The sequence below is a fragment of the Dipteris shenzhenensis genome, chromosome 13, assembly GCF_047967505.1.
Source record: "Dipteris shenzhenensis isolate YYH24624 ecotype China chromosome 13, Dip_SZ_1.0, whole genome shotgun sequence".
Taxonomy (NCBI): Eukaryota; Viridiplantae; Streptophyta; class Polypodiopsida; order Gleicheniales; family Dipteridaceae; genus Dipteris; species Dipteris shenzhenensis.
Genome location: NC_141608.1, coordinates 54,441,419 through 54,465,861, shown reverse-complemented (window position 1 = coordinate 54,465,861; position 24,443 = coordinate 54,441,419). Strand labels below are relative to the sequence as shown.

Genomic DNA, 24,443 nt, shown 5'->3' with positions numbered 1-24,443 from the left:
AGGGCTTTTGGGTCCCTATGTGCAAGGTTAAAATAGAGGTGAAGACCAGCCAACACTAAGCAACAAGGGGCATCATTGAGAGAAATGAGAGAGAGAGAGAGGAGGAGTTAATGGTGGCAAGAAAACGTGTGAGGGAGTTGGCACCCCAGGAATACAATCATTGAATGCCCAAATCAAACGAGGAAAACCCGCTCCTTTAGCGCGCATTAATACCACCACCACCCATCCCTTCTTCCCTCCCATCCTTGCCACCATAGCCTCCTCCTCTACCCTTGCGAGGTTCGTCCTCATAAGCTATCTACGTTTTCTCTTCTTTTCGCTCTCCTCCGACCCGTGCTTTGCCCGTGCTCGTAGCTCTGCTGTGACCATTCGGAAGGTTGTACAATGCACTCGGATTCCGTGTTCCTCTTCTGCATACGTGCTGATTGACCGTTTCAAATAAGCTAGTTTCCCACAGCTTTAATCTTATAACATCGTCGACTCGCCTTTAGGAAACGACTGTGTCGTCAATCTCGACGCGTTTATTACTTTCGACGACAAATGAAGTAAGATATGTTGTAGAGCCCAAATGGTAGTGTATAAGATTTGTCACTACACATCGCAGGTTAGAAAGAAGCCCTTAATAGGAATAACAGACTTCTTCAAATCGAGTTGCGCTGTCTGGTGGACAAATGACTGCCCTCCCAATCGAGCTTGCAGCGCATTAGTCGGAACTGCATTGTTGTACTAACATGATCACATCTAGTCATGAATATCTATCTTAGCGTGGACAGTTCTCGATCACAAAGAACTGCAGTCATGCATAATGCCATAACAGCAAGTCTACTAGCGTAATATGCTCTGTTGTGTTCTGCTATGTTCCGCGCAGTTCTGTATGCGCTCCGCTAACCGGAGCTTGTTGTCAGTGTTGACTGTCTTTGTGCTTGCTTAATTGCTGTCCAAATTTCCATACAAAGCTTTTCTTTCGTCATAATAACGTTCTGTCATGAAGAGCTCGACTCGAGCTGCTGACTCTTGAAGCACAAATCCAGACAAAAGAGGAGCGCTCCATGGCCTTAAGGGTCACGATCCTGCAAGACTTGTTTGCTTACTCACGAAAATTGAAGACCTTCACTTTTGCAGAAATAAGTGGTGCTTTAAGGTTCCAACAAGCAGAGAAGGTGCCAAAACACTTTAAAAGCTGTGCAAATACGGCCTCACGTTCGCAATTCGGACGCGCTTCTATGACAAATCCTGCAGGTACCTATGTACTGGCTGTTGCCTTGAAAGTGGATAATTGCCGTATTGATGCACACGTGGATGTTCGAATCATGTTCAGATTGGTTAATATATACTCAAATATGTCGCAAAACAATTGCACAATAAGCGGATGGCAACGTACCTGTGAGAGAGCCATAGTTTAGTCTGGATCTATCTCCTGACTTACACCTCTGACTTACCTACACACACAAAACGTTGGCTTACGTATGTCCTAGAGTAGAAGATGAAGTAACGTCTGGGTTGTAAGTGGTGCATTGGAATCTGGAAACTTAGGTCACTGCACGTAGTCCACACTCCACACGAGGTGTAGCATTGCTTGCAAACACATTTAAAAAACAGCAATCCGGAGCATTTATGGAACTTTGCCTGTGTAGAAATAAAGCGTCTTTAGGAGGAAACAAGGAACCCACTTAAATTGTTTGTCAGAGTCATACGAGTGGTCTTGGTGCAAACCCCTGGAATGCTGTGGAAAAAAGTATGCAGTGGTATGTATGCAAGATACTTGAATTACAGTGAGCACACTAGCTGACAGTAGTCAAGGAAGAACTCGTTCAGTAACAACATATGTAAATGCAAGTTAGGTAACAGGCTTAAGCAATAGGCTTGGAACATTCTTATATCTGCGTATAAAGAAAACGGGAAAGTACAAGTGGTCTAAGAATAGTCTGATAATGCACTAAGGGGCTTGCTGCTGTATTTGACGACCAGCTTTAAAAGCACAATTGCTTGCATGCGCCCTTACATGCAAACAAAGTGGAAGTAGCACTGTGCAAGGGCCAGCTCTCTTTGAAAAGTAGCTTTCCATGTTCCCCCCCATGTGCGAATGATGACTAATTATGGATGCATTTTGTTGTGTTTTCCCATGACAAGTTGGGTCGTGTTCCCTGGAGTGCTATTCCTTGTAGGATTGCATGTCTGCTCATGGTGTCAAATCTTATTTCATGTACGTGGACTGCTTCCTATCTTTCATGGCGTTGCCTGTATAAGATGTACGGGGTCACAATGTGGTCTTCCCCAAAGCACGGCTCAGGATAGAGAGGGACTAAAAGTCTCTTCAACAGCATTTTTTGATATTGCTTGTCTATTCTTCTGCTACTGAGTGTTGTTTGAAGAAGAAGAGGAGTTGAATACTCGTGGTAGAGAAAGGTTCAGGTCTTATTGTGAAAAAGCTGTTAAAATCAGACTCAGCAATTTTTGTTGGGCTGGGTGAGCCAAGATCATAACAGGCATGTAACATGTTCAGCAGAAATCTATCTGATTTTGTAACATCTTGGTCCTCCAAGGAGTAGACTATCCATCTTAGCCAGAAGGACACGAGTAAATTTAATCATCGGCCTGCTTAAAAGGATGTGACCACTTGAGCCACACAATTATGTTGCACTATCATTTCCATTGCCCTGGCAGATAACAGGTCTCAATGACAGTACACCTGTTGTTTCTCTTTGTAGACCAAATTGCGCTTTTCGCTGAATTTGGATTTCGAATCCAAGTTGTCAACCCTTGTAATTCTGCCATGCATATCAGCTATGCATCACGATGGCTGTTTGTCAGAGTAGGTGGGGACCCCAGTGGGATGGATGGCTCTTGGATCAATATGCCTGCCACAATGGACTTGGAACTGTTCCCTGCTATCTGCCAGATCTCTTCTTCCAATATGAGCTTGATATGGTTTGTTCCCATCAGATCAGCACTTGAAGCTATCATTGTGGCTTCTGCCTTATTAGGTTTATTCGTCACTCTCCTTTCTATGCCTCATGCCCCACTCTGAGGTTAAGTTGCAGGACAATCACAAAGAATAAGGTGAGGTTACAATAGTCATGACAAATTCCATTACATTGCCAAGAGTAACTGCATGTTTGTCATCTAGTTGTAAGAGTTGTGCATCTCTGGGGTTATAAACATGCCCCCCTTCCACACTCCTTAGGAGTCTCACATTGGAGGTCACTTGGAGCATGTCTCCTCACATGCCTGTAACACCCTCTCTGCAGCTCATGGTGTACAAAGGATATGAAGAAGCAGGCCGTTGAAGATGCAACCATGGACCCTCTAGCATCGCAAATATTGTGTTCACCTTGGAGAGAACACCTGACAGCCCCAATCCTCGAAACATAATGCCACCTGGAAGAATAAAGAGATTTCCTCGGCTTTGGATTCCCATACTAGTCTGCATTGAGTTCCCAAAAGGGGAATGATGAGTTGTGGAGCATACCAGCTCCAATCATTTGAAAGTCTGGCAGGTGAAGCAAGATTGTGGAGCTATGGACCAGATATGTACAAAGTTCATTGCTTGATGTCGCAACAAAGACTATGGACATGGTGTGTTCCAGAGTTCATCGTTTGAGGTTCCTGGATGTGATGTGTTCACCGATAGGATATTGGGCGCCATGTGTATAGAGATGTGTATAGAGAGAGGGATTCTTTGTGGGTGCGCACCCCAGAGTGAGGACTAGGCACACATTCGGAGAGGGGCCAGTTACCTCAGCATATTGGCCACAATGAAGGGCAGAATCCAGACTGGTTCCTGGTCTGTTTTAGGCTGCAATCAGGCCCACACGCCTTCTCTGGCTGTTACACGTGGGGGAAGACTTTCCATGCAAGGAGAAATTCTCCAATTGACCTCCAATGTGAGAGACTGCTAAGGAGTGTGGAAGGGGGGGATTTTTATAGCGACCAGCCAGCCTGATTGGCCTCAAGGGGGGAGGGTGGCGGGGGTTTTGCAAATTGATTGACCAGCAGGTTGGCATGACTCGACCCAAGCAGGGTTGGACCAGTCAGGTCAGGTAATCGGGCTTGGTTGGGAGCCCAAACTAGGCCCCAACTTAGCCCTAACCATGGGTCAAATTAGCCTCCACTAGCCAGCCTAAAACAAACCAGGATCCAATCTGCATTCTGCCTTTTACCGTGGCCAATATGCTCAGGTAATTGGCCACTCCTCACTCTGGGCGGGTATACCCACAAAGAAGCCCTCTCTCTCTACACATGAGATGCCTTAATCTCTAACACTAGTAGCATTAGTCCTTGCGTCCTCTGAGTAATCTTGGAAATTTAACCCCAAATCTCCAGTTGCAAATGTTGTTTGATAACCTTAAATAGGATGAGGGACCATCTTCCTCAATTCTAGGCATGATTATACTCTTAAAATGGGGTCATGTGCACAAGGTTGAAGCTAACTTTTTGGTTGAGGGAACAATGTAACGAATTACGAGGCAGTAGCTAAAAACAACCCAAGTTTTCATAGCAGAAGACATCAATTTATGGTAAATGTGCTGGGGAGAAAGGCAATCACTGCACTGCGTTCTCTTGCGCAGCTTGCATGAATCTGTCTTGGAAAGACCTAAGTAATGGCGACGTCCCCGGGTTTTGGGGCTTTCATTTTATGTGGAGATGTGTACTGTATTACATACAATTTGTAAAGACCAAAGGCCACAAATTTGGACTTCCAAAGCGCAGGTTTTTTCCCTATTATCATACATGTGTGGAGAGAGAGAGAGAGAGAGAGAGTCATATTAACATCCGTAAAAGGCTCACGGGCCTATAGGACAAAATGCAAAATGTAGAAGGCTTACAACATCCAGATAAAACCAGAGTGATGAGGAGTGAATATGGTTATAGCATGTATCTAAATTCTAGTCCTATCATAAAATGGCCTTCATTACATCAGTGTGTCTTTGGGTTTAGATTTGAAATCTCTTATCAATGCAAATCCATCTCGGTAGACTGCCCATTTTCCAGCTTTGTGTGCATCTTTCACTTTAGTAAGTTCGATATTCCTTTGTTTGACATGAGTTGTGTAAACTCCTCAAATATCCATACCTGTGTACCCTTCAGCTCGTTTGTCTGGTGGAGAATCTTTACTCTTCCTGCCGTCATTGAAATAAACTTGGAGATACAACTAATGTCATTTGCATCCCATTCAACTTGTGCTATCTCTTGCTTGAGGCATGTCATTCTCTCTTCTTCATTGTATCCTTCATCATTATCTTCTTCAAAGCAGCCAAGGCTATCTTTTGATAACCCTCGAATGCGTACAATTTTCTTATTATCCACTCTGGCCACCTGCTCTTTTACTTCTACATAAAATAAAGACATTTCTTATTATACACTCCAGACTTCATTCGTTACTGACTACATTCGCCAAGATGCAATACCACTGCAAATAGTATTTTACCACATGGCTGTTGCTTATAAAATAAAGTATTGCTGCATCCTTATGTTTTACTAGGTCTTTGAAAGTGGTCCATCAGTTTGTAAGGAGGTCCACTTAAAAAATATAGGATTGTTTTATGTGTGCCGCAGATTCTTCTGCTTCTTAAGTATTGCAGTCTTTTATCAAAGGAAGAAAGGTTCTGCTGCTGAGGTAATCTACACCACAATCCTTAAAATTTCTTACTATGAGCAGTGCTGAAGCTTTGTGTACTTTATGCGCACATCATCAATCTTGCTTCTTATGCTTAATGACTATGGGATTTATAATGATGAATTATTTTACTGTTTTGATATATCAATCATTGAATTTAAGTGCAAACTATCCGATTTTAGTTAGCATACCAGAAGCCACGTCATGGAGACATCACATGCGAGAAAATCAGCAAATATTGGGATCATCACATAGTTTGAAGTATTTGGTAAGTGCAGATAAAAGTACATGTAAAAGTCTAGTGTCTCACATGCTAGTCACAAGGTTTCAAAGCATGATCTTCACGCAAAGCAACATTAGCAATTATAATAATCTTTACTATATAATTCTTGATAATGGTGTGCAAAAATATGCTTGCATATCCTCAAACTATTAGCATACACTTATAAAAGCATTTGCTCCAAGTTCCTTGCCAAAGCGCTGAAGACGAAGGGTCTGCAGACTTAAGACATTTTTGCCAAATAAAAAATAGCTAGCCTTCTCTTCATCCAAGCTACAATTGCTTGTGAAGTCAAAATTATTTCATTTCCATGCTCTCTGTCCCTTTCTATGAGCATCAAATACACGGGCAAATTGAAATCTTTGCTACATGGTCTCAAACAACTCTGACCCATGAGGTGTAAGGTCTTGGCATGACTGCATAACCTTGTAATACAACACTAGCTCTGTGTTGCAGAGTTACACCGTTTACAAATGATTGCCATATTATAATACAAAGGCGTCTTTTCAAAACTAGTGTAGCCTTTTGGCACCTTGGATGATGGATTCACATTTGGTTGTATTGGTTCCATTAATAGGCAGTATTTAGGTTTAAAAAGTTGCCTCAGGAAAGATATCCACCTAGGATGGTACCAGAGATTCATCATGCTTCATTTGAAATATTGTTTTCAGAACATCATCGATCACCTGCCATGAATCAAAAATCCGTTAATAAACCATCATAAGAACGTGTTTAGTGGCCTGGCAGTATTTAGGTTTAAAAAGCTGCCTCAGGAAAGATATCCACCTAGGATGGTACCAGAGATTCATCATGCTTCATTTGAAATATTGTTTTCAGAACATCATCGATCACCTGCCATGAATCAAAAATCCGTTAATAAACCATCATAAGAACGTATTTAGTGGCCTGATGCATGGCACCAGGTGGTGTAGAACATGAAGTGCTGTAAAGAATAGAAAGGCAATGTCGATGATAATGTTGTCCATTTTTCAGTCACAATGCAGACAGGCCTCAATGTTTGGAAGTTTTACCTTGTCAGGGGTAGAGGCTCCAGAAGTGATCCCAATTGTCACTGGACCAGCAGGCAGCCAGTTCTCTTTCTCTACATATTCACCATGCTACAACAGCACACGCCATATTTCAGTTCTTGTTGATAGAACTGTAAAGAAATAAACTAGTATACACGTTGAAGGCAACAAAAGTCCTCAATGGGGCGTAACACAGTATTAAAGGAATTGCCCTCACATTCAACTTAAATGCAATCCTGTTGCCAGGACCAATTCTCTCTTCACTGTCAATCCAATATGCAGGTATGTTACTGAGCTCTGCAATCTCTTGCAAATGTGATGTATTGCTGGAGTTCCACCCCCCAACTACCAGAATGAGGTCAAGCTTTTCCTTTACCAGACCGTACATAGCATCTTGTCTTTCCTGTGAGACAGAAACACAGTATCCCAGTTGAATTAGAATTCAGCGTGCACTGGTCCTGCGGCATCGTGGTGTAGGTTGGTGTACTTAGATCCCTATTATGGTACTATATGTAAACCACTTTTGCTTAGTGTAGCATGAATGTGTTTTTGAAATTCAGATACCTATATGATAGGACTTTGCCCACCTGTGTGGCATCACAAATTGTATTGAAGCTTGTAAAGTGACTGTCCACATTTTGTACCCCATATTTTGTCATCATGGTTTTCTCAAGAAGTTTACCTGGAGTTCCGTAGAAATATTACTTCAGAATGATATTTCATCGCTGTAATATTCTATGCTTTGTTCACCTATGTCCTAAGTTTCTAGCTAGATGAATATTTCTTCACTGTAAATATTCTAAGTATTGTTCACCTATGTCCTGAGTTTCTCCCTTCAGCATGGTTGTCTGGTTGGCAATGCCAACATTGACAAGGTCAACGTCTGGATCAAAACCTGAGGAGACAGCATGTTTGAACTTCTGCAGAGGCAAGGACAGATATTCTCTAATTAGTAGCAAGTTCAACACAATCAGTGCAGCAATGTTCCATGTGGAGCAAGAAAAGAAAGAACTCATATATAGTCACTTACTTCAAGCAATTCCTCCTTCGTACCACTAGAACCATCAAGCTTACCACCTAATATGTAGTCACAAACATATGTTGCCTATCAACATTCAGATATTTACACCAGTCAGTTCATGTTGCGGGTAGAAACGATTGATAGTTGTAGTTAATGTCTGGCTCTCCACTTTATACTACTGTTTTTTGTACCTCTTTCATGTTTTTGACGATGATATATTTGCCTGCGAAGGAAGCTGTGGCAATAGTCTCTTCATGGGAGTATTTCCCATGGATGACAGAGGTGCAGGTTGCCTTCTTGTGCTTTTCCACAGTATTCCATACCTGCACGAATGACGTAGGATATTTATTTACATGCTATGAGCATCCCCTGGGAGGCTTCATCTAAGAGCGAGCGGGCATCGTACCTTTGAAACCCAAGGGCACGTGGTATCCACAATTTGCACGTGCTTGTCATTTAGTGTCAGCATTTCTTGTACGGCGGCTCCGAAAGCCGGCAAAATCACTACGTCCCCTTTGTTGACAACACTAAAATCTTTGCCTTCCTTCTCCGTGGGAATCACCTCCACGTTCATCTCCTCTAGCCTCTGCAAGGACGACGGGGTTCAAGCATCCATATACAGGAGATAGACATCAGAATCTGGACTAATGATGGAATGCGAACCTTGTTAACTGTCGGGTTGTGGATGATTTCGTTTGTGATCCAAATTTTCTCTTCCGGAAACTGCTTCCTGGCCTCGTATGCAATTTGCACAGCACGTTCAACCCCCCAGCAAAAGCCATAAGATTCTGCGAGTTTGACGGTAACATTTCCCCAGGTGTACTGGTTGCCGTTTTCCTTGAGAGTTTTGACGATGTCACCTGCATCCGTTCAACACTTTCCTGTAAGAGGGCAACTAGGTACTCCGAATTTTTTGGTGGAGGGAAAAATGAGCTGCGACACATACTTGTGTATTCCTGGTTAATGAGTTGAAGCATCTCTTGCTTGCGGCCAAAGCCGGTCCGATTGTAGCGATCGCTTTTGTTGAGATCGCGTCTGAAGCTTTTAGAGTCGAAAGTGTCGGAGGATGCATCGGTGGCGACGGGAGCACCATGACAACGGACGGAGGCAGATCCCGGTGCTCGTTGGCGGCTATGGAGAACGGGACAAAGGGCGAGGGAAGGAAGCTGGAGGCCATGGGTGCGCGAAGAGTCAAGGAGGGTGAGCTTGTCGCTGTGATAGAGGGAAGGGCAAGCCTGGGAAGCCAATGCGTGAGCCATGAGGAGGCAAGCTCACGAGGAGCACAACAACTATAACAACAAGGCTACTGCGGATGTTGATAAAAATATTGAATTGAGGAGTTGTGGTAGTACTCGGTACATGGGTAGAAGTCGAAGATGCGAGGTGGTTGGGCAAGGGACCTCGTAAGCCACAACACGACGCCTCTCTCTCGTATTGTTTTGCCCCTCCTTTTGTTACTTCCTAGACCTTGGCTTGTCGTGGCTCTTCCCTTTTGGATACCCCAACAAATGATCCCTGAGACATGTGCTCCCTTTTCCTCTCAATATTTTTTTCCCCTTCATGTAAGTTTTCAAGCTTGAAAGTAGGGAGTGGGAGGTCACACAGCACACCATTGGCTCGGGGAGGTTGGCATATCAAGAATTTGCATTGTGAAGCTTTTCCCTCCCATGACATAAGCGCATAAGTATCTTAATTTCCTCATCCAAATTCCACAAGCACACAAAGGCAAAGTGCAATGCTTTAATATAGTCAAGACTAGTATGCATATAAGGAAAAAAAGCCAATTTGCATCAATACTTCTGTTGTTTCAAGTCACTTTTTACTATTCCTTTTTAATACCTACACATGTGAAGTTGACTTAGTGGGCTCTTTTTAATACCTCCACAATAATAAAAGTGCCCACTTCATTTCTAGGATCCTTAGGCTTGGAAGAAGACAAGAGTTTATTATTGCCTTCCTTTTAGTTTCTAGCTTGTTGGAAAAATTCTTGTAAGGTACATGAATAACAAAAGGGTGCAATGACATAATTGATGGGAGAACGTGCTCAAGGCTTAGATCTCCATTTTCCCCATCACCTTGACCTCTAGTATAGGCATACATTCCTCTCTATACCTCTAGTATAGGCATATATTTCTCTCTATACCTCTCGGAGTTTTGATTGATTATTGATGCATTTATTGAAACAAGCATTGTCTACAAGCCCTACATGGAAACTTGAATTTCATAGATGCACGAATGAAGATATTTTTAAATCGAACTTCAACTTAAAAAATTATCTTTGGACCACTCTTGTTCTTACATTGAATGTGCAATGATTGTTAATGCATTATTAAAGGAGCAAACTGAATGTAGAATCTCCTCTTACATTCAATGATTGCTAGTACATTATTAAAGGAGCAAATTGAATGTAGAATCTCCTCCCATAAAAAGACACATCCTTGACCTAACATAGATTTTATATTACAGTTTGCTCAACAGTAGCAATGATAAGTAAACACTCAAAGACTGTTTGACTGTTTGCAACCAAGCTCGACCGTCCTCGGCCACAAGCTACCACTAGCAATGGCTTCACCTCATTGAATAGGAACGTAGTTTTTGAAGCCTTAGTTGGCCAATTGATACAACTACCATTGACTTTTTTTAGCATTTCTGAGGCTTAGTATGAGCATGGAAACATTTAGGAGATAATAAAACACAATGCTTCATCACATTCGTTGGTTGCTTGGAGGGGGGCTCAAACTCATTGGATCAACATGCATGCATTCGTGTTATTTGTATTGTTGGACATGTCAAAGCATGGGCTCAAGGCTTAGGCAGAATTCGTTTTGCAACCATTGTAAAACATGGATGATGGGTTAACCTTAGATAAGTTTGCTAGCAAAGCTCATAGTAGTAACAAGTTGATTTTAGTTGATGGATCCAATTGCTTTCCAAGGTTTTTGTAGGAGAACGCCATTATTGAGGAAACACTTGCGAACCATGCCAGACTTACATGTTCACGATGCTTTAACTTTAGATTCTTAGCCTAATCTTGGAGTAGATGAATGCGATGTTACCCCAACTAGAATACAATGTGGAAGATACACAAGTTAAGGATGCTAGGGGGGGGGAGGTCAATAATTGTCAATAATGATTTTCAACCCATTCACCTAGTTCATAATCTCCATCTTCTTCAACCATGTGAGGCGGCCTTTTTAGTGAGCATCTCGAGATGGAGGAAAAAAAGTACAGGAGTTTGGGACAGTCTCACAAGAGAAGGGGAGTAGGAAGGCCTTGTGCTTCCAATATGTACAACAACTAGAATTGTTTTGGAGATGAGCATGCATCTTCAACAAAGGTATCGACATGGATGATGAAATATATTATAGTCAAAGGGACCAATTCTAGACGATGTTGATGGTGGTGGGAGTGGCTCAATGTAGTGTCTCCAACATGGATGAGTGGCAATGATACATTCACTTCCTTATTGGCATTTGCTTATGACAAGGGTGCCGACTTTGGATTCTATCATGTAAGTTTTTTGAGATTGAATTATTTCTTCTATCTTTCCTTTTGAATTGATTAACATTAACATGATTATTAGTGAGACGAACAACTATGATAATGAGTAGTATGAACACTCTTTGGGTTTTGCATGAATGAACAAAAAATGGGATCAAATTTTAACATCCCATTACAAAGAGCACACTTTGGTGTGTTGCGTGCTGAGATGTGGCTCAATGAGAAGTCTCTTTACTTGCATATTGTATATGTATGGAACATGACGCTAGAGAAGAGAGCACGACATCATAAATTGCTCTTACACATGGGAATATATGGAGGAAACATGAAGCTATGCAAAGACATAGAACTATCAAAAAAATCAAGAAATATTTTGAGTAAAGTGTTCGAGGGGTTGAAAGGCACAAAGATTTTTGTCTAGTCATGGCAAGAATCAATTATACATGCAATGAAATTATTGGAAAGACTTGGGTGAGTGTACCATGAATTTGGAAGCTGACCCTAATTTGAGACATTAGAGAGCATGTGTTTGGATAAAGATATCGAGAAAGCCTTCCATAGGTGATGCGGATGTGGAACTATATAAAGTCATATTGAAAGATTTCACCAAAGCCGTGGTGGATGGATGGGGAAAATCACACATTACTCATTACATGGATGTTTGTGCTCCAAAATTCTTTTATTTTAATTGCAATTGAATTGATTTCTTTAGTGTTTATCTCACAAATCTTTCCTATAGATGAAACATGATATTTTCCTCACGGTCCATGATACCTAAACAATATGGTTTATTGAACATTTGGAATGATAAGTGATGGAGAAATGGACTCCTTTGATTCCTAAGTGTTAATTTGGGCATGGCTTGCAAGTATGGGCTAGAGCAACTTTTGGGATGATAGGCATGTATAAACATGAATATAGTTTGGAAAGGAAGCATCTCCCTAAGAAAGAAATGTTGCACTTGGATAAAGTATCATGTGGCTCTTGCAAGTTTGCATTCAACTCTCAAAAAGGTATCCTAACTTGCTTCATGCATTGATAAGAGAGAAGACAAGAGGTGAAAAGACAAATTGGTAATGGTGTGAAAAGATTAAATTTTTTGTGTGTTTCCAATCTTACTTGGGATGAGAGGTGAAAAGACAATTTGTAATGGTGTGAAAAGATCGATTTTTTTAGTTTCGAATCTATTGGGATGAGAGGAGGTGAAGCGAAAGACAAATTAGTAATAGTAAGAAAACATCGTTATCTTGTCTTGAATTTGCAATTCTATATTTACAGGTGTTTAAACCTTGAGACTTAAAAATGATGAATAGCAACAAACATTTTGGCATTGTTGCGAGGGAGGAGGTACCCCATGCACCGAGCAAGGGGGAACGAGTCACAACAAGAACAAGCAAGGGGAAACATAATTGGCATCACACATTCTAACCTCTCAAATGCAAAACAATGCCATCACAAAATACATTCTAACTTTAACATGTATGCATTGCAATGGACATAAAATGCATGACATAGAAAAGAGACTTTGTAGTTTAGAATAGCAACACTCAAATGAGGAGTGAGTTGAATTGCATGGAAAAGAGATTTATACTTAGGACTTAGCCATATCTATGGATTATGTGGACATTAAATTTATCTACATAAATTTTAGACACCTTTATGTGTATATATCAATTTCTCAACATACCACATTTGAGATATTTTACTCCCTTTCAACAAAAATAAATCTTTTGATACATGTATAATTTGTCATTTTAGACACTGAATTTGATCTCAGAAGGTCCCAAAACCATAAAAATGATTGTAAACACAAGTGCCTTTCGATGCGTTTTAAACATTTGAAATATTTTGCTCCCTTTCAACATATACAAAACTTTTGATACATATAATATGTCATTTTAGACACCGAATATGAGCTTAGAAGGTCCCAAAACCCTAAAAATGATTGTAAACACAAGTATCTTTCGATATGTTCAAGAAACCCCATTTGGCAAAAAAGCACATCTTGCAGGGTCCCAAAGTAGGTCATGGTGGCGTAGCCTACTTTGGGACCTTGCAGGATGTGCTTTTTTGCTAGATGTGGTTTTTTTTAATGCATCGGAAGGTACTTGTGTTTACAGATGGGGTTTTTTTTAATGCATTGGAAGATACTTGTGTTTATAGTTATTTTTAGGGTTTTGGGGCGTTCTGAGCTCATATTCGGTGTTCAAAATGACATTATATATGTATCATAAGTTTGCAGCCTACTTTGGGACCCTGCAGAATGTGCTTTTTTGCTAGATTGGGTTTTTTTAATGCATCAGAAGGTACTTGTGTTTACAATCGTTTTTAGGGTTTTGGGGCCTTTTGAGCTCATTTTTTATGTTAAAAATGACAAATTATGTATGTATCAAATTTTTTGGTGTTTTCAAAGAAATTAGAGCTTCCAATAGTTTTATGTGACAATTACTAGACATTTATTGATTTTTAAAGTAATTTCTTATTTAAATATCAATGGATTCATTAGAGGCATCAAGGTACCACATCAATGCATGGGATTATTTTTTTATCTTTTATTAGTAATCATGAAATGAATTTTTGTTTCCCAATTTTTGGGTTTAGACTTTCGCTCGTTTTCGGTTGCTTGTGAAATGGGGATCCTTCGAGGGAGTTATGCACCTTAAGCAAAGTAAGTCACGTCTAAGTATGCATGAGGAGGAAAACCCCATGAAATTTTTCAAAAGAAAAATCATTCAATGGTAACGAGTATGAAAATGCTTCCAAACATTACCAAACTTGATGAGATTCTAGTATAAATTGCTAGAATCCTTAAATCACCAACGTCTTGCTTCAACAGTGATCGGAGTTTTGAACAATTTTCCTTTTCATGGCTCATCATTTTGACATACCCATCAAAGTTCAACTCCCTAACATTCCATATCCCCATTCTTATTTCTTACCACCACTCTACAAATTCCTTACTCTTTTAGCCCCACTTTACAAATCGTAATCCCTATTCTACAATTTCAAAACACGTTTTCTCTCATCCTCAACCATGGCCTTAAGACCCTATGAACCAACATGGGATGTTTTTGTTTAATCACTCTCCTTATCGTGAAGATCGACTGCAATTGCAACCATTTCCCTTTGAATTTCAGGCGGGGATTCTATGTCCATACATTGTAATAACCTCAACGAATATTTACCGCCTTATCAAATAGGTTTAAGGTCTGTGAACGATTAGTGTTATTTGTCATTGCTACCAATAGCCACCTTTTCCAACCCCCCTCTCCTCACTTTTTTACCAATTAATGCATTTTTTATTTATTTCCATTTGGGGGGACATAATCTCCCCTCCCTCCATTTTCTTTCCCCCCTCATCCCTCCCCTCCTCGCCTCTCTTTGCATCTTCGCCCTCCATTTTCTTGTCTTAGATCTCCCCCTCTTTGCATCTTCCCCTCCATTTTCTTCCCCCCCCTACATCTTCGTCCCCTTAGCGTTCATCCCCTCCCTCGATTTTCTTTCTCCCCTTACGTATTCTTACCCCCACCTTGTACTCTTGCCCTCCCTTGATTTTCTTCCTCCCCTTACACTTCTCCCCCCCAACCCTATATAGCTCCACTCCCCTCCCTTTATTTTTTGCTCCTCCCTTTCTTTTTTCTTCCCTTGGTTGCTAGCAAGCTCCCTGTTCCTTAGTTTCTTTTTCTCCCCTCACAAATCACGATCTATCAGGCCCCTCCTTCTTCATATTACTTCTCTTCCCCCCCTTCTTATCCAATCCTCTCCCCTCCATGGATGGCTAGGTGTTGGTTACACCCTTCCCCTCACAATATCTCTCCTTGCTCTCTCGTAAAACTTCTCCACCCCTTCACTTTGCCTCTCCCTTGCTTGTGGGGCAATTGGTTCTCTATGAAGTCGAATCCTTTAAATGTCTCGCCCTTGCTTGGGGTAGTTGGTTCTCCATGGAGTCCAATCCTTTAAATGTCAAATGTGGATTGTGGATATTGATTTACATGCATTTGTACTAAAGGCGGCCCTCCCCCTTCCTCCCATACTACTTCTTTGCACTCATTTTTGCACTCAATTAGCCCACCATGGTTGCTACCAGCCCTCCCTCTACCATTTCATGCTGCCCCTACTGCCCTCCACATTCATCCCCCTCTTTCACACTCATTGGTAGTTGTTGGTGCTCCCCCTCCTATTCATCTCCTTGTTGTTGTTGCTGCTAAGTCCTCTTTGTCTTTCGTTTCCCAACCCTCCCGATTGTAACTATCTATGTCCCACTCACCTCACTAGGTCCCCTGTTACCACATGCATGCAAATGCACTAATACCACTAACATACTTATGGCTCAATTGTGATATTCATATAAATGTACACCCCCCCACTGACACACACAATTGTGGAACACATATGCAACCTTCACACATAAAACACGCATGTGCACGTGACACATAATTGTGGTACACATCTGTAGCCTTGACACATTAAACACACACGCGCACTTAACACAATACACACATGTGCATGCACGTGCCGTGCGTGCCTGCAACCCTACATACACAACTAAGTCCTCACACACAAGCCCATGTGAAACATACATGCACATTGAACACACACACATGCATGCACCTACGCACTCACATGCATGGATGCATGCATGTGAACATAGAGGTAACTTAGTCACAACAATCGTGGAAATAAACAAACAACCACCCCTCCCACATGCACACGTGCAATTGTGGCACATAGGTGTGGCCTTGACACATAAAACACATACACATACACACACATGCACGCAGCTAGGTCCTCACACACAAGCCCGTGTAAAACATGCATGCAAACAAAACATACACATATAACACACACCATAGCACATGTGAATGCGTGCACACACTCACACATGTGCGCGCACGACACACACAGATGGATGCATGTGCATGCTCGCGCACACAGAGAGGAAAGAGAGAGCCTAGAGATTTTAGTAAAAATCTTTGAACAGTTGAAAGGGTATATGAGATTGAAAGTACTTTAGACAATGAGTAGAAGGGGTGGAGTGTCTTATTGGGTATCCACACCCAATGATGCATACAAAAAGAGCCACAATCATAACAATACCAAAACATAAAGAGAAATCCATGAGCTCATGGAGATGATGGGGGGTTGTGACACTTTGGAAGCTGACACAAAGACACCAACCCTTAGAGGGAGTCGACAATGTATGAGGTTATGATGGCATAAAGCCTATGATAGAGTTTTAATGGTTGTCGGTATGTATGGTCCGCTATGGTCTTGGCCTTGTGAGATGAACAAGTGCCACTCTCAGTCCCCTCAGTTGTGCCCCTAATCTGTTAAGCATGGAGGGAAGGTCCCCTAGTTTGATTTGGGCCTCATTCCATTGGCAAGTCTACTGTGTCTCTTGCTTTGGTCCTTGGATTTGTTGTCTCCTTCGGCCTTGCCAATGTTGTCTAGTTGGAAATACTCTGCATCGGACAACCTCATGGATGAAAGTCACCAGGCATCTTTGATTTGGGTAGGACAAGAAAGTAGATAAGGGTCTGGAACTATCCTTGAAGAGACACTAATAGCAACCTCTAGCTTGATAGTATACAAGGCATCTAAAAGTGAACTTGATCTCATGTCAATCACATAAAGTGCAGATGCAACCCTCTCTATCTATGCCCTGTGCGCGTCCGCTTTCTGGCCTTCGCAATCTCTTGTTTTGCTACATCCACCCATTTGGAAGTCTTTGCAATGCCTAACTGCATGGTGGCTATTTGTGCCTCTACTGCCTCTATTGCTAGCCCACTGTTTAAGGTTGTCTTGCTAATGGTTTTTAGCTCCTTACGGAGCTATGATATCTCCTAACCTAAGCTATGGATGAGGCAGTCTTGCTCTACCTCATGTGTGATGATGATGTACCTCCATGAGGAGGTGCTCCCAAGCATCGGATGGCATTGTGTGACCATGAAGTGACGGGTATGGGTCTGGCTTTAATAGGGGCTAAGTGATATAGGGTAGGGACATGCGGACAAGGGACTAAGAGTGGCAAGGGGGCATGTGGAATGTGAATGTGGTCAGTCTGACTGCGGAGGGGAATGGTGGTTGGGTGACAAATACTACGGTGAGGCATAGAGTGGTTATGTGGCATTTGATCTTGGAGCTATTCTTTGACTTGGCTAGCATGATTTTCTTGGGCTTGTTGGAGCTTCCAACAAAGGTGTGATTTGCTGGAGTTGCTAAAGCAAGAAATCACCATTTGCTAGGGGTTGATGGTGTCAAGGATGTCTCAATTTTGAGGGTTGGAGTTGTGCAAAAAAGTCATGATTTGAAGCAGAGTCCCTACATTTGCATGGAGTAGGGCTAGAAAGTGTGGGGAAGGTTGAGGGACAGCAGGGAAGGCTAAGGAGAGGTGGGAGAAGGCTAAGGGGGAAGGTTAACAGGGAGATGGGAAGGGCAGTGAGGGCGGGGAGAGAGAGAGAGAGAGAGAGTACATCATCTCTCCTCTTCTCTTGACACATGGATAATACTAACATTACTAGGTTAGATCTAACCCCAGGTTAGCTTAGATAAATTAACTTAATTGTACCTAGGGTTAACTAAGAGAAAGAGATACCACATCATTTTTCCTCATAGTTAAACTAAACACTCACGAGGACCCATTAAAACTAGTTAAAATAAGGCTAGGTTTTATTTACATTTAACCTAGCTAAGACACCCCCTTTTTAAAAAAATTATCAAAAAATGATATATTTTCAAATGAACATAACTATTCACCACATGCCATTGCAACTATCTATATACAACATCAAAACACAAGTTTGATATCTCCAACATTCAATAAAATATGGAAAAGTCTCCTAACAAGTCATTTGATGCAATTTGAGGTGCAAATTGACACAAGCCATCCAACATGTCAACATGAACAGCAAGTCAACCCATCAAATCAAATTCAATATTCCCCAACCACCAAGTGAGAAGACAATATCAAGAAATTGGATAATTAAGCAAGAGAGTGCAAATTAGAAAATGAAAAGCATGAAGTGCAAAAATGACATCAACAATCGGTCCTCTAATAGCACCAATACAAAGAAAATCAATTTAGTCAAAGTGAGTGAGATTAAAAAGGAAAAGTATCCACTGAACTGCCACCTGAATCAAACATCCAACATCAAAGTGGAAGAGACATTCAACTTGGCATTAACAAAAAGACTATCAACTTAGTCAGAGTGAGCATGTATTATAAAGAAAAGGTTTGAATCAAAGTGCCAACATCAAGGCAATAAAACACGCAACATCAAAATGGAAGCAACATCCAACAAATTGTTAAATGCAACCAAAGACAAATTTAAAAGAATACCCCAATATCAACGTTGAAATTGATCAGCATTAAAATGGGTGGAAACCAACAACTAAAGATGTAACAAGAGTCAATCAATGACATTGGATATCAATATGCACACTCACTTGAGAGTGTTAAAATAGCACTAGGGTTTCCATGCCCTAATCCTAGACCTAAATGTTCATGGGAACCCCATGGGAATGCTGTATGTATTCATTCTTTTCAACTAATAATAGTATACAGTTAGTCACTTGTGTGTGGTATTAGATTGGTTGTCTCTCGTCCATCTCTATTCTCCACCCCCTTCTATTCTCCCTTTTACTTTGTCATGTTCATATTATTTTGAATCTTGTGCACTTCCCATGAGTCATCTATGAGGGATTTTGAGAAACTCTGAGAGCCAAGTCTGAGCGAGAGAAACAAGCTTGAGATAGCCAGAGAGAATGCACAGAGAGAGAGAGAGAGAGAGAGAGAGAGAGAGAGAGAGAGAGAGAGAGAGAGAGAGAGAGAGAGAGCAACTTGCTATGCATATCCCTCTCATGCACCTCGCTACTTTTGTTCATTAGTTGTCCCTTTCTTGTAGTTTGGGCACAACCCTATGTAACCTCCTCAATCCCTCACATCGTGCACCTTCCCAAGATATCCTAGGTCTGTGTAGCTACCCCATACATGCCATGTCCAAGCAAGTCATGTGTTCTTGCTACCATAGTCCACCTAGTGCAATGGGGTAGTGGTAGCCATGTGTGTGACCTAACCATTACACCATCTTAGCCCTATGGCAACTTTCATATCCATTTCTTCCAAGTCTTCTTAAGTTGTCTGCATGTGCCATCACCCTAAACCATTTGACAATTTGGCTATGGCAATGACCTACCCATCCATCACTAAAAACAAATATGAAGAGACAGAGGAGAAGACTGGAGATGAGGAGAATTGCAACATTCTCTTTAGTATCACAATGTTGCAATGTGATGTCACAGGTAAAGATTATAGGGTAAGAATTTATTTCTTCAACCGATCATGATATCTTCTTAACAGATACAAGGAGAACACAATTTCATAGAGAATTTTGCAAAAATTACCACTTTTGTAAAACAGTTGAACTCCAAACTATGTGAAACTTTGATTCAGTTGACTTTGGATCTAGGACCCAAACCTAGGACAAGTGGACCCAAGGCATAAAAATGAGTGGATCAAGGGTTTGAAAATGAATAGTTGGAGCTCAAAAAACTTTGACTCATACACAAAAGGTAGCAACTTGGCACACCCAAATTCTCATGCCCATTTACACCAAATCTACTAATGCCTCGTCGTATCACACCCTCATACAAGCATAGCTTTCCCAAAGTAAATAGCCATTGATACATACCAATGTTGGCTCTTTCCCATGGCTTCTGCATTGAAGACCAGGGTACTCTCAGTATGCAGGGTCCCACGCTTTTTGTCACCTACAGATATATCGGTGTTGTCATTTGTAGTATAAGTGTAGCTTAGGACCTCGAGTCATATTCCAATGAGAGACGTAGGATTAAGTGTGGTAAGCAAACATAGTGCATGTATATGTGAAAGGAATGTGCATCATCATGGTTGAGGTAATGAAGGCTTTCACCTTCATTGGGGATTAAAGGGTTTAGCAGGAGTTTAAGGGTTAGAGGGAGGTTCAAGCTTTAGAAGGAGGTTCCAAGGTTTAGAAGAGGTTCAAGGGTTAGAAGGAGGGTCCAAGGTTCAGGGTAGAGTACATGGTGGAGAACTCATCTCCCTCGTAGTTCATGGAGGTTAAGGGTTGAGGAACTAAGGGTTTAGGGGGAGGATAGGAGTGGGAGAGGAAGAAGATGTAAGAGCATGGGGAGAAAGGAGAGAGAGAAGAGGGAGGAAGAGGGGGGGAGAAAGGAGAGAGAGAAGAGGAAGGAAGAGGGGGGAGGAGGAGCATGTAGAACATGCATGTAGGAATCGCATGTAGGACTTGCATGTAGGAGTTGCAAGTAGGAGTTGCAAGTAGAAGTTGCAAGTAGAACATGCATGTAGGAATCGCATGTAGGACTTGCATGTAGGAGTTGCAAGTAGAACTTGTATATTGAGGATTCCTAAGAGAGATTATTCCTAGCCTTATGCAAGTACAAGCGGAGCTTTGCTGCTACTCTACACACACATTTTGTACTACCTAAGTCCATGTTGGCACAGAGACAACATACTCCCAGATCCATTTTATTACATGTCCTCGGGTTATGGTTTATTGTGAGCACATAGCTGGGTTGCCATGCGTGTAATCCAATGGTTGTGGAACTTGTGTCATGTGCTAGTCGATCCTACTATAAAGCCTTGACACCATACAATTTTTGCTCAGTTTCCAGGTAGCCTATATCCACCATTTGTTCGAACAAAGATATGTGGTGTGCTTCTAAGAAGATGACTCTTTGATAGAGTCAGCTTGTAATCTGAGCATCGATCCGTTCATTGGGATTGAAACTAAGTGGAGGCAAATGGCTATCGAGGTGACATGGGACCTCCAGAATGTATTCCAATGTTTTGTAGAAAATAGCACTTAGGCAAAGGAAGCGATCAATGTTGCTGCATAGTATTTGCTCATGCTACTGAAGTGCTCAGATCATTGTGCCTTGGATATTCCATTCTACACTAGAGTATGGTTCAATCATTGGCCAATTAATGGTATGATCTTCACCCAAAGTGTGTATGTTGGCTTCCCATCTGTGATGTCGTGCAACTACATAGAACTTGGCATGGGTTCTGAGACATGGAGGTGCATGTGAGTACTCTTTCAAGAAGATTACATCACAGATCTTGGGACGGTGCCAATCAGGTTGTGGATCCAACTTGCTTATCCAATCTTCACTAATTTGATGCTGACGAAGGTTGGTAAGGAAGTTGTCCAAGGTCCATCCACCTCAAGTTTTCATATCAGGATATTTGCTACAAAATTCCTTGATGGGGTTACTGGGAAGTGGTATCTCATCAAAATCATACCCATCATTAGAATTTAGCATTGGAGTATGAATTCGATTATCCGGATCCTGATATTCAAAATCAAATACTGTCATTTTCTGCTAATAGCAGCACAAGTAGTGTCGGAGGTGATGACGGGGCAGGGAGAGAATCTGGGGACATGGGGGAGAAATATGGAAGAGTATTAGTTGTGGAAGGGGGAGCAGAGGGGAGGGGGGGAAGAACTGGGCAAATGGTTTGAGCAGCTTGGTAATCCTTGAGGGTAGAATGAGCAAGGGAAGGGAAGAAGCTAGGTGTGAGGAGCTCGTAAGTTTGTGACTGTTGGTGGGTTAGTTGAAAATGGTGAGAGGCATGAGCAAAGAGATGATGAAGGGAATAGATGTTAGGATGGAGCTTAGGGAAGGTTAAGAGGGTGGTAGCAGCAAGGGGAAGTGAGGTTGTGAGGTTGCCAGAGAGAGTGGTTAGATATGGGAAGTTGGATGTGAGATAGGCTCTATCATCTTCTGACACTTCTTTTTGTTGGTGCAATGGGATCATCAGCTGGCTCTGCAAGGGTGGGATGTCATGCCTTGCAAAAAATAGTGATGGCCTTTGTAGCAATGGCAACAAACCAGCAATAACCATGAAGGGAGGACTACCCATGAGGCATACGTATGGTATGAAAGCATCTGTCCTGAGTGTTATGAACCTGGCATGTGTAGACAGGTAGAAGATATTTTTCTCATCTTCGGACAAGTCTTGGCAAATTATCCGTAGAGTTTTGGTCCCTATGGAATGTTTCCATTTGATTGTTGGATGAGCGGATATGATTCTGATTTGGAGTTGCTTCCATTGGATAAGCACTTGTGCATTGAGGTGACCTTTCGCTTGTAGAGCAGCCACAAGCTCTTGATACACCACCATTGTGCATTATAGTGGGGCTTCATTAGTGTTGTCTTCCATTGCCTCATTGTTGTGCACTAGCAATTGGAGTTCAAGCTTGGAGATGATTATCTTTTGGGATTGCATCTCATTCATTTTTTAAATTTATTTATGGTAGATGGATGTATATGCCTCTTTAAGCTTTCTCATTTGCAAGGTGACCTTCGCCTGTTGAGGAATGTCTTCAGTGGTATTGGACCATTGGTCTAAGACTTGTGCTTGTGAAGTGCTGGCCTCTTGAGTGGTAGCAAGTTGGTCCTTTAAGATTATGCATTCCCTTGTAAGCTCTTCAATGCTAAACGTGCGTATTGCCAAAGACTGTTGCATGTCTTCAAGCTTGTCTTGTAATCTTGGAGCTCTTCTTCTTTGTGAATTAGAGTGAGTCGAGCTTGTGCCAGTGCCTCCATTTGCTGAGCAGGTGCTGAGGTCAAGGAGTTATAGTAGGTTTGTAGGATTGCCGTTGCTTGTACTACTACTGTCAGCTATGTTTGGCTTTGGTGGAGGTTGGAGGTTACATCCCTCACTGCCTTCTCTTGAGCTTGGAGAGCTTGGTTCATGCGCACTTCTTCAACTTCCTTCTCATCTATTTGCACCCGAAGTGCCTTGACCTCTATGGTGATTGCCTAGAATTGGTCTTCGATTTCTACTGATGTGTGTCTGTCCAATTCTCTTGCATGTTCCTCCTTGGCCAAGCTAGTGAATAGTTTGGAGATTTGGATCATTTGGCTAGTTTGATGATGGAGAATGACAGACGATGATGAGGACTGGCGATACTATTGATACAATTGGTGCCCATGTAGCCATCCTGATGATTCTGTAGTACTTGTGGGGGGTTGTTCCAATGGTATTTCAGTCCCTTGGGTATAGTAGTCATACTGTTGATCTGGCACTGGCTCCCCTTGTGGCTCATGGACTAGCATGGAGTCAATGGGCGGTACTGGTGCCGATGTAGCCTCAAGCTCTGGCGCCAAACTTGCCTCAGGCTCTAGCTATTGGTGATGTTGGAGATATATTGGTTGCAATTGTGGGATCTTTTGCTATTATTCAACTTTGGAGGTTCAACTTTTGGGAGCTCAACTGCCATTAGCGCATGCAGAATGGCTGATCATTATCAAAGACTTGATCTTCAATTTCGGCATTCTCAGCCTCAGTTTCAAGGTCCCAAGGAAAATGTGAGTCGTCATTGGTATGGGTACCTTCTTCAAGTTCATTATCCCACTCGAGGTCAGCCATAAAGAATGGCATCTCTAGATCAATTGGTTCTTCATGTGTGAGTTGAGGATCTATCTGTAGCACCTTAGCATCTATTTGTGTAAGAAGATGGGGTCTAATGAATGGTAGTTGTTGATGGTTGCAAATGTTTGTATCCAGTTATTGACATTGCTTTGTGTATCGCCCACTATGGCATGCTGTTGCACGGGAGTTGATTTGCTTGAGGTCATCGTTGAAGAGGTTTCATCCAACGCTCTAGGCACAATTGGTTTTATAACTCTATCCCCACATTCGTCTTGATTGTGGTGTCATGATTTCAGATTGTTAGTCTATCAGTTCCCCAATCATGGAGGACTGATGCTTCCCGCAACCAAGGACATCCCAGTAAGATTTAATAGGATTTCTTGGGGAGATCCAAGATTGTGAATTGAAGGGAAAAGTGGACTCCTGTGACTTTTGTTGACACACCATTCACTATTCCCAGGGGTTTTGCTCATGAATCATTGGCAAGGCATATGTTGAAATTAGCCTTTTGCATTGGTGGGAGACCCCATTCATCATAGAGCTCCTTTGATAGGACA

The 24,443-nt window shown here is 41.8% G+C and overlaps 1 protein-coding gene and 1 long non-coding RNA gene across 4 annotated transcripts; one reads left to right on the top strand and one right to left on the bottom strand.

Annotated features, from left to right (window-relative positions):
- Nucleotides 1-262: 262 nt before the first annotated feature.
- On the top strand, nt 263-13,054 carry LOC147895593 (uncharacterized). 2 transcript variants are annotated; one of them, XR_015542041.1, is made up of 3 exons: nt 263-1,239; nt 5,557-5,617; nt 12,726-13,054. It is a non-coding gene; the product is annotated as an uncharacterized LOC147895593 (long non-coding RNA). The 2 variants fall into 2 exon arrangements; XR_015542042.1 differs by lacking the exon at nt 5,557-5,617.
- On the bottom strand, nt 6,016-9,379 carry LOC147895594 (4-hydroxy-3-methylbut-2-enyl diphosphate reductase, chloroplastic-like). 2 transcript variants are annotated; one of them, XM_087383600.1, is made up of 11 exons: nt 8,893-9,379; nt 8,610-8,806; nt 8,353-8,532; nt 8,138-8,269; nt 7,956-8,030; nt 7,740-7,845; nt 7,513-7,607; nt 7,143-7,328; nt 6,929-7,015; nt 6,684-6,749; nt 6,016-6,583 (listed from the first exon to the last, which is right to left on the bottom strand). In XM_087383600.1, the coding sequence occupies exons 1-10, from the start codon at nt 9,203-9,205 to the stop codon at nt 6,684-6,686; spliced, it is 1,437 nt and encodes a 478-aa protein (XP_087239726.1). In that variant the 5' UTR covers nt 9,206-9,379; the 3' UTR covers nt 6,016-6,583. The 2 variants fall into 2 exon arrangements, with proteins under 2 accessions (XP_087239726.1, XP_087239725.1); XM_087383599.1 differs by lacking the exon at nt 6,016-6,583 and having other exon boundaries at nt 6,640-6,749; nt 8,893-9,378.
- Nucleotides 13,055-24,443: the final 11,389 nt, after the last annotated feature.